General features: G+C 39.9%; 1 protein-coding gene across 6 annotated transcripts in view; it reads left to right on the top strand.

The window, feature by feature from the left end:
* The window catches only part of LOC139610748 (RNA binding protein fox-1 homolog 3-like), a 471093-nt gene extending 462394 nt beyond the window's left edge, over window positions 1–8699 (top strand). For all 6 annotated transcript variants that reach the window (XM_071465101.1, XM_071465099.1, XM_071465103.1 and 3 more), the window contains 2 exons: window positions 589–667; window positions 2910–8699. In XM_071465101.1, coding sequence (XP_071321202.1) covers window positions 589–667; window positions 2910–2954 — 124 coding nt within the window. In that variant the 3' untranslated portion in view covers window positions 2955–8699. The remainder of the gene's footprint in view (window positions 1–588; window positions 668–2909) is intronic.
* The last annotated feature ends 2380 nt before the right edge of the window (window positions 8700–11079 follow it).

Consider the following 11079-nt stretch of genomic DNA (forward strand, 5'->3'; position numbering starts at 1 on the left):
GCCCTCAGTCCTTGGCTGGGTGTGCCTTATCTGCTCCGCACAGACCCTCATTTGCAAGCGAGCATTGAGGGGAAAAAAAAAAAAAAAAGCAAAGTAAATAGAGGAATATGTGAAGTCGAATAAATAAATAAATAAGGCAGACACATCTTGTCCTGTCTCAGAAGGAAATTGGAAGGATTAGTTCCAAACCAGTAACAATGAAAAGACAGGGGTGTGAGCCCAGTGTGCAGCCTGGGTAAACAAGAACAGGGTGAGAGACCAAGCCCTCCAGCACCAACTGTGCTTCCTTCTCTGCGTTTTTCTTCCTCTCCGTCTCCCTCTCTCTGTGCTCATTACCCATTCCATCCTCCTAATCAAGATGACAAAGAAAAGACAAGTATAATTCACCCACCTTTGAACTCCCCCTTTTTGAACCACCTTGTATAATGTAGGAAGCCCAGGAGGCCGAGGAGGGAAGTAACTGATTGTGTTAGAGACTTGAAAGAGTCGACTTGAGGGGTTGAGCATTAAACAAGCATGCATAAATGTTCTGCTCTCCTCATCAATGATAGATCAATGACCGTGTTCTCTATGCCTCCCGTTGTGCAGCTATGGCAGAGTCTATGCAACAGCAGACCCCTACCACCACACGATTGGCCCTGCTGCCACATACAGTGTGGGGACTATGGTAAGTCTGTGAAACCGCCGCCTCTGTCTGTCTGCACCGGCTCTGAAACATCACGACACGAGCTAGCACACACACACAAGTCACACTCCAAAATAAAGACCAGAGACCGAGCAGTCACTGGTTTTTATTTGTGTATTTACTCATTAATTGATTTAGGTTTTTTGCCATGCTCTCTGGCCCCCCCTAGTGGAGCTGAGCAGCACTTTAAAGCCCCGGCATGTGGAAATTTGTCAGACATTTAGTGCAACAAACTAATGCAAGCTCACCTCATGCAATATTGATTTGACACAAGTTCCTCCTGAGATGAGAATGAGTGATCACTATAGTGTTTTCCTTTTTCCTTTGTAACACAAACCTCTCATCTTACACAACAACCACATTTCCAAGCTTTCTGTTCATTCTCCATCATTCAACTCGCCTCTGCGTGAGTTGGATCATCTTTATTTTTTTTCCCATTCAGCCAAACCAAACTTGAAGGGAGGAAGTTGAATTGTTAATGTCTGTTTTTAGCTAGCTTTTGCAGCTACTGTAACATCAAAGATGAAATGTGATGATAAATAAAAGAAGATCTTTTTTTGAAACAGAGAGAGTTTCTCTTTGGTTTTGTTTTATGATGATGAGGGGATGGGACCGAGCTCGCAGACCAAACCTAGAGATTAAGGACCATCAAACGCATGCAGCAGTGTGCCGTGGGACATAAAAGAGGGAGCGAGACGGAGGGAGGGAGTTGTCTCGCCCTCCCCTCCTGCCCACAAGCTTGATCGGAGGCGTGCTCTCTGCTTGAGAAATGAGTGAAATTTACCATTCCGGCATGCATGCGATTTTTCAACAACATTTAAAAAAAAAAAGCATACAGTTCCCCGGTGCAGCTGCTAGCTAAAAGCTTTCATTAATTAAGACATTTCTTTTTCCTCTTCATTTACTTAATTAAAAATGTGCTTGAATGTTTTTTTTTATTCTTTCTTCTTTTCCCTCCAAATTTCCTTCCATTTCTCTGACACTTTAATCGTCCTCTTGATGAAAGTAGAAAACAGGATTTGGCCCCTAAAAATATCAGAGCTAATGTTGTGTGTGTTGGGAGCTGAGGGAGCTACCACAGACTTGAGAGGGTGTGTGTGTGTGTGTGTGTGTGTGTGTGTGTGTGTGTGCTCGTGTGGTGCCAACCAAATGGCAAGGCTACTGGGAGATGAGCTGTGCTGAGGCCAACATCAAATAAACTTGTGAGCTTAAGAGAAAAGACCAGTTTGGTTCCTAATTCTTTTATCATATTTGATTAATGGTTCTCCAGCAGAGAGGAGTCATTTCTGCATTTAAAAGTTATACAATAATTAGTTCCTCTGAGGTTGAGGTTTGAGATTTTCTTTACTCATTCGCAGTTTATAGAAGCAACTGAAATGGATGAAAGTTTTGTATGAGCGAGAGGGCTCCACAAAATTAGGCAAAATTAGCCTTTGAAGACATTCAGTAGCCTTTGGAGTTTGTCTGAATTCCTAATTGCAGTGGAAGCTGAAAGATGAGAGGAGTGGCCGTGTGTGTGTGTGAGTGCGCGTGCATGTGCAGGTGTGCATGCATAGGCCCACGTGCATGCTTCATGTGTGTGGCTGCCCTAGATATCTTGAGCATGGTGCTAAATCTAAGGGCTAATATCCTGTGGTGGTTTGGCCCCTCCACAAAGGTGCAGACACCTCTGCTAGACTTGAAAAGGAGCCGTGATTAAACTTCTCTGAACTTATTCTGCTTTGGTTGGATCTCTGATATTGTTACACCCTAAAAAGGAACAAATTTCCTCAAGTGCAAAAGCACAAAACACAATATTTTCCAATGTATTACTTAATGTATTAAATTCAAGAAAATACATAAACCCAGTATCTGTGTTCCTCTGATTTTTTTTTAATTTTTATTTAGAAAGTACTTTTTTATGCTTTGCTCACACATAAAAAAAATAACTGTACAACAATTCCATCAACTGCACAGTTAAGCTCCAAATCCACCTTTACCTCCTGATGACCCTGTTCCTAACACACACCCAAAGTGTATGCTAATCAATTCAATAGAACCAATCTTTGGCTTAAATGTGTCAAACTATCAAGCCGCCCTCATGATCACACCCATTATGAAAGCGATATTAAAATTCCTATAAATAACTTGCATGGGAAAAGGAAGGAAATTTGTGGAGAAGGAGAAACCGACTAAATCTGTCACTTGAATACTGATTGGTACTTTTTCATCTTTGATGTTGCAGGCTAGCCTATACAGAGGAGGGTACAGTCGCTTCACTCCCTACTAAAAGAAAGAAAAAAAGCGAGAAAAGACAGAGACATTACCCCAACAAACAAATAAAAAAACTATCTAAAAAAAAAAAAAAAAAGAGACAAACACAAAACAAGCGGTCCTTGGTGGGGAGCTAAATCAAACTAAAAGCTTCCAGGTCCCCATGCTGAGCCCCTCCCCTGACACCCTCTCAAGCCGATATTTCTACAACAACCTTTTTGATGTCATCATTGGTCTGCTCTCGTTTTGTATTCATTTTGTGCTTTTGGTTTTCTTTTGGAAAGTTTTATGCACATGTGCATTATCTTGATTGCTGTATATGGGTGCTGTGTCACCATAACCAATGTGAGCCTACTGCAGCACGCATGATGCATGCTCAGAGGTGTGTGTATGCAGCCGCTGTCATCTGACTAAGAATATACTAGGGCATTTGTATTATATAAAAAAAATATATATATATATACACAAAACACAGGAAACATACCAGGTCTGATCAGGTCGACTGATCCATCCCAGTTACTGACCTTTCTAACCTTTAATTTTCCACTTAACATGCAGAGAGAAAGACGTCAGTCCAAACGCTGACTAACATGCCTTGGTAATTCTTTGCTCAAAGACAGCACTGCTCTGATTGCTTTTATTTTTTCTTTCAACGTTGGAGTGTCCTACTGTTGTGCACTTGCAGTGGAGTCTTACAAGCTGTACTATGTGGTATGACAGCATGCGTAAGAGTAAAGGGTCACAAAGGTCAGATCTCTGTCTTGGACTCACAACACTCCAGCCCAGTCTCCTGCACATCTCTGTACATTAACTATTCTGCATCAGCACTTACGTTTTGGGAGAAACATTAAACGTTCAAAGTTGTGCAGCGTTTCATGGAAGCACAGGCAAAGGTGAATAAGGGGTGAGTGCAGGACAAGTGAGCACAGACCACATGAACTCTGGGCTTTTAGCTTCTCAGAATGACTTCACTGTAAGGGGTGGTCTGACCACGTCTTTTAAACTCCACTCCCCCAGTTTTTAACACAGGCTTCCTGAAAATCTGTAGACTACAAGCCCGAGCCAGGATAACACTGATGACATCATCAGCATTTTTGTTTTCAGACTTTATTGGGCTGCTCCAGAGGAATGTTTTCATAGGCTTAATAACGACTGATGGTTTTGTGTTAGTAGTTATGTATCGACTCAGTTTAAAAGTAAATTTTGTGGCATAAGTCGTATTTAATGCATTAGACTACATTGGAAGGTGTTTTAAATTTTTTTGTTCACACCCCAAATCAGTAAAATGCAGCGATAAATTAAAATCTCAGTAGAGACTCAGTGGCCTGTAAATAAAACTTATTACAAAACTATTTTACTGGATTAGTGGAATTAGTGAGAGAGTTGGGAATTGAGAGTTTTTATAATAAATAAATCATCTAAGTCAAACATTAAAGGTCCCATATTTTACACTATCACAAGTTTTGATATATATAAAAAGATATATTTGTGGTTTTAAGTACCAAAACCATCTCAATGTAGTTTTACATCAACAATATTTCTGAGGGTGGTGACTGCTTTGTTGTGACATCACAAAGTTCCAGAAGTCCTGACGGCTGGTTTTAAGGCTCAGTTTCTGAATACAGGCTGTGTGCATTTCTCTGTGGACTGAGGCTTTGATACTTTAACAGTATTAATATAGAACCTAGACCTGCTTTATAATCACAAACACATGGACATCTACCTTTAGACTGAATGGGACCTTTAAGGAAAATAGCCAAAAGTTCACTGTTGTGTATCACTGTAAATTGAATTTCAAATTTCTTTTTTGTTTTTTTGACTTAAGTTTGGACTTTTCACTATTTTGTGTGATTTTATTATACAATTAGTCAAAACAAACAAAACAAAACAAAAAAAAAAAAGAGAAAAATTCAACCAAGAGTCGCAGTGCTGAAGCTGATGTGTTACATCATGCATGGGTTTTTATTTCTCTGGTCAGTTTCCAAAACGTGATCGGTGAATGCAAAATAGTTGCATATGTACTTAATTTGCAGAAGATGCGGTTGCATATCCTCCCTAATACACCGTGGCAGATTAACTGTCCCCAACATTTCCCACATCGACTCACACACACACACACACACACACACACACAGTAATGACACAGCACTGAGGTGGGTGAACCTGACAGAGGGCTGTTCTGCTACTTCAGTCACTGGTCTCTTTTTTAAGCATTGCACAAAATGTTTTACCTCAGGATAAGCTACACTGAAACTCACAAACCAGAATACAGTGCTGTTCACTTCTCAGCAGGCAGGATAGTTTCATTTCTAACACAACCAGCAGGTTTGTCCTCTTTGCGATAGAAGAGCTGATTTTTGTTTTTTGTTTAAGCAGAGACCCCAAGAGAGGACGATAAAATAAGACTGTACTGTTGTTCTTTATTACAGCTACTGTATTATATATAAATATATATATATATATATATATACACACGTGTGTAGACATATACTGTATAACACATTCTACACTGTATACACAAACAAGTACAGTAAGATCTTACATAAAAGCACCCAGGAGTTAGGGGACACGATGTAAATGTGTGTAGAGTGCAGAAGCGCTCGCCTCTAGTCGACATACAGTCGCTGCGTTGGCTTCTATTACAACTTTGTGCTACGTGAGGTGGATTGAAAAGAAAATCTCTGTGTAGCTACAGCTCGCTGTCGAGATTTGAGTGCAGCTATGGAAATACAACTCAAAGCTATTGCCAGTAATATTTAATTTATATGTACTCATAAAGGTGTTTGTGGTCTCAAAAGAAAAAGATCTGTTTGTTGCACTTTATTATTTGTTTTTTTTCTTTCTGTTGTTTTTTTAAATCCTTTCTGAGATGTAACATATTTATAAAAGTATCATATACAGCTAGTTATGTTTAGTCAAGATGTTAAAATGCTATAGAGTAATGTTGTATATCAAAAAAGAAAATTAATTAACCCATTATCTCATGAGTCAAAGAAAATCTTTATGTGGGTAAAGAAACATTGTTCTTCCTTTTATATGCTAGTACGTACGCAACATTTGGGATTTTTATATGAGTCGAAACAAACTTTGAATATTATTTTTACCATTTTCAAATGGGAGAAGTGGTTTGTGCATTTGTAGGAGTTTGTCATATAAACTCTGCAGCAGAGTTCATGTGTAGGTGTTCAGTTAGTGACCACTATCAGTAAGCTAGACAGGAATGAAATAGATTTTCTTTTGTTTGTTTTCTGATCTGAATGTGTGTGCCTATGTGCTATTTACATATATATATATATATGCATTAGAATGTGTGTTTGTGTGCGTAAGAGAGAAACAGGAAGTGAATGCAGTTTGCTAACATACTGTAGTTTGCAGTACGCTAACAGTTTAACGTGACTTCCCTCTGGTCCCTGTAATAATAGTTCAACCTCGACCTCAGACATGAGTGAACACAGACGCTCTGATGTTCCAACGTCTCCTCATGTCATCTTATAAACTACTTTGGCTTTTTGATCCATCTGGTCTCTTTAACTATCATATGGGCAAAACATGCTAATGCTTTAGCATGCAATATGTAAAAGTCAAGATGACGAGGGATGGGACAGATTTGTTGAGACCATCCAAAATGTATAAAGCTGTGTCCCGATTCAGGGGCTGCATCCATTAGAGGATGTGTCTATGAAGGTGTGGCCCTTCGCAGCCGTCGTAGACCACAAAGGCCAAAACAAAATGAAACAGTTTTGGTCTACGGAGGATTTTCGCTTCCCGTCACCAGCTGTGTTTGCCCTTACCATTGGGCTCCTGTCGCTTAGCAACCATGACAACACGTAACTTTATTTTATAAAAACTTGAGGTATCAAGGCCCTTTGTTTTAGCATTTGTACCATTAGCTGTTGAATTGAGCTGAAACCCAATGCGTAGATTTAAAAATGTCTTGCTGTTTGCTTTCAGCACAATGGCTGCTGGGATAGGTTGGGCTGCAAAGGATCCACCTGTTGGATCCTTCGTAGCTCAGGAAAAGGAGGCTGCATTTCTCCGCCACATTTGAAATGGGACAGCCTAGCAGCGCCGCTGTGACTCAATCGGTCTTCAAATCCCCCTGAATTAGGACACAGCTTAAGTCTTACAATGTCAAAACGGTGCCAGGTCAACGTCGATCCAATTAATACAGAGTTGCCAGATCGTCAAGACAGAAAAAGAAAAGAAACAAAAAAAGAGTGTCCCCAGTTTTTCAGCCGCCTTATGTACATAGACACAGCATGTGGAGGAGCAGGAATCATAGCAAACTCCTTACATCATAATGAAGGCCAAACAACATCGCCATGAACTACACTGTCAAACTGGACTGTAGAATTTATCACAGGACTGATGTATCAATCTGCTAATTACTCAATCGATAGAACATTTACAGTAAAGCTAATCATTTAAATCATCAACTAATGTGAATGGCTAATTATTAATATCAGTAAGTGGAAAACTAACAGTAATTATTATTTTACATTCCTGAATTTCTAATATCTGCTCACAGATTAACAGCATGTAATGTTCAACTAGGAATTGTATTCTTAATATTGCTTTAAGTAATTACACTGTGTATTAAAGCGTTAGCAGGTGCAATGACACCAATACAATGTGATCTGCTGGGGAGTCACAGACCAGTGGGACAAGCTTAAAGCCAGTAGCTTTCACTCATTTCCATCAGTATTTGTAACCTCCTCAAGGTTTTTCAGAAACATAACAAACATCTGCAGTTTTATTGTGCTTCCAGATGTTAAAGGTGTGTTGGTCAGTTGCTCAAATAAATGCAGACATTACAAAACAAAAAATGGGCATATGCTTGTGGATGCACATGGTACATTATCCCATGAAATACCTCATCATGAGGGCAGATAACAGACTCATCTTCGCTGTGACACGTTATTACAGGGACCAGTTTAAGTGAGGTCATCTGGAATTGCTCCTATCAGTCTGCACGGGTTTGTCTACAGTTTACAGAAAAAGTTCAAATTAGCATTGTTTAACCATGTCAGTGTCAGCTTATCAAGGCTTAAATGTTAAAGACATAACATGTAAATAACTCTGGTAGTCAGTATCGTAGAGGTCTGAGCCGTTTTATTATGCTTACAGTCAGTCAGAAACAATCTGAATGTGAATTTATAAAACAAACACTTTGAGATTTTTTGGGTTCTCGTTTGCTTTTGTTGTATTCCATAACCAGCTTAATATGCAACCAGACCTCTATTTGATCCAAAAATCTGTTCGTACTTATTAACAGTAGTATTGAGATACGTTTACATATCAGCAGAAAAATACTCTTTATCCATCATTTATATTTACTACAAGTACTCACGGAGCCCTGATAAGCTGGCAGGTGCATTTATTAATCCACCTAAAGGATTTGTACAAAAAAGAACCAAGCAAAAAAACGTTACGTACTTGTAAATACATTTAAATGTATATACACACACACTATATCGCAATTCTCTGAGTAACTGTTTTATATGTATTCCTATATGAAGTGGGGTTATCTGTGTATTTTCAATTCAGCTGAACTTGTTCTTGAATTGTATGTAATTTCTATAATGAGAATATATTGTCTGAAAGGTGTAAAGTAATTTTCTTTTGGATTAATTTCATAGGTAAAAGTATACTATTATGATCTTTCTTTTCTTTATTCATGAATTATTTTTGTTGTCAATATGTGACATAAGTAATCTCTGATTGTTTTGAGTGTCAGAATAAAGCAGTTATAAGAAGATTATGTCTGCCTTCACACATGGATGTTGTCGTCAAATTAAGGGTTAATTTCCACCAAAGACTGAATTTGGATTTTCTTCTTCTTCTGTGTGTTTGCTTTGTTTGTTTCCTTAAAAACATTTTCTCACCTCCACCGGTGTCTGGCCACGCAGATAGCTGTGAAAAGGGACTATTTCTATGGTGGACAAGAGTTCAACATAAAGCCACTTAATTAATGATATAAGAATGAAGAACAGACTTTCTATTTGGAGTGTTGGAGATGTTTCTTTTGTTTTCTCTGGTTGCAGTAGCTTACTTTTATATCTATTCATCTCATTTTTTCAGCAGTTCAAGTAGCTTTGGTCTTGTGCGTGTTTGTGTAGTTGGAGAATCAAAAGTCAGAGCTTCGCTGGTGGGAATAAGACTGTGTCTGTCACTGAGTTGAGGCAACTGCTCCTGTTGTAGCTTCTTGTGGACTGAAAATGACATCGGCAGGACGGAAACGTCACTTGATAAAAGTCCACTGGAGCAAAACGATATGAAAATCCAAAGTGAAACTTGGCATTGACGCGACATCAGTAAAGAAGTGAAAACAAAGTGACAGTTATTTTACTGTCCTACTATACAGTATACAGAACAAATGATAAATGAACCCAGAAACTATCTGCATGGCTCGATACTACCAGGTCTCTTTTTTTTCTAATCTGGGTGAACTGATCCTTTAATAGACTCAGGTTTTAATTTCTAAAGATAGACTTGTTTTAACAAACTGAGTGAAAGAAGTGCAGCAGCACCTGAACTAACCCTCTCCTGATTCCTTCATATCCATGGGTGATTAATATATTTGTGTCAGCAGCTCCTCAGGTTCCAGGCTGCCTGTCAGTGAGGACTATATGTAGCTCCGGCGCTATTGTGCTCCCTCCCTGCTGAGCTATAAGACTGGATGTGGGTATTTTTGTATGGTGGGTCCCCAGCGAGGTCTCAGTGAATCTGAGGCGAAGGATAGATGGAGGAGGTGGTGAAGCTCAGGCCAGTTCCTCCACCAGAAGCGACAGATACAAGCAGACGCTGATTGAGCGTGCCACTTGGTTGAGTGTTTCTCTCTCTGGATTAGAAGTTGGAAGTGTGGTGGTGGTGGGGGGGGGGGGTGATAATGCACTACAAAGCCATTTGAAAATTAAAGCCTCGTCTTCTTTCATTTATTTATTTATTTATTTGTCAGAAGCTCCACGGAGCTGCTGCAGATCACTCCGAATTAGCAGGCATCTGTCATGACGGGGGTCCTGGGACATCTGCCTTGCCTTGCCTGCCCCCCCGACCCGCACACACCCTACCCTCCTCTTCCTCCACTTCCATCCAGCCCCATTACACTGAGACTTTTCACTTTGCGCTGCCACACTGCCGATCTCCACTTGTATGACTGCTGCGCACTCTGATCTTTATTCTTGCGAGAGTAGCAGCGGTAGTTCTGGCAGGCGGAGGGCCTCCGCTCCCGCTTCTTCTGAGCCACAGCACAAGAGCGGGATGAGACGTGAATGAAGCTGTTGTCTCTCAGCTCTCAAACTTTTCTTGCAGTTGAGTTTTAAATGTTGTTTTGACTCTGTCGATGTGTCTTAACCTTACATTGTAGTTTTCCTCATTGTAACAGTGTACATTGCATAGATGGGAAAATGTTGGGGCTGCAGGACTTTCAAAGAAAGTGTATATTGTTTATTCCATACATTATCCCATATGTTTACTTGTATTAGTTTTTCAAAGAGCTGCTTCCTAGCCTACATTTTCTGTGACAAGAATCTCGCTCCTAAAAAGTAGTTTAGAAAGAAATAAACTTGCACAGAGCTGCTCCACACTGACTTCTCACAGCACCTCTCATTATGTTTGCCTATCAGAAACATAACATTCTGCATATTTACCAGTCTCCCCACTTCTCTCCCCTGTTTCCAGTAAATACAAAAGGAAGAGCTGTACTCAGTATTGATGGACATCAAAGATGAAAACACGAAGAGAGGAGAACTAGCTTTAAGAAAATAACACAAGAAGACGACGAGAAGGAGTCCCTCTACTGAGGCTGGCGAGGGAAGACGGGAGGCGAACAAAGTGGTGCCGCGGCAGCGGCGTCACACCAGCCACAAACTTGACAGACGGAGTGAGCCAGTTTCCACCAGGGACCACCTTTTTGCCGGGAAGAAAAAGACAGAGAGAGAAAGAAAAGTGTCCCGTTATTATAAAACATTTTATTTTTCTATACTTTTGTGATTTACAATGGTAAAAAGTGTGTATAAAGCAGTATATATGTACAAATCTGTTTTTATGTTTTTTGGTAAGGGAGATGAACAGTTGGCCCTTGATGCTGATTCTGTGGTATGCAGGAAGGAGGAGGGAGGAGCCCCCCCTCCTCTCTCTAT

Source organism: Trachinotus anak, unplaced genomic scaffold (assembly GCF_046630095.1).
Source record: "Trachinotus anak isolate AG129_WGS33_773 ecotype Australia unplaced genomic scaffold, CSIRO_AGI_Tana_v1 ptg000003l, whole genome shotgun sequence".
In the NCBI taxonomy this organism is placed as follows: domain Eukaryota; kingdom Metazoa; phylum Chordata; class Actinopteri; order Carangiformes; family Carangidae; genus Trachinotus; species Trachinotus anak.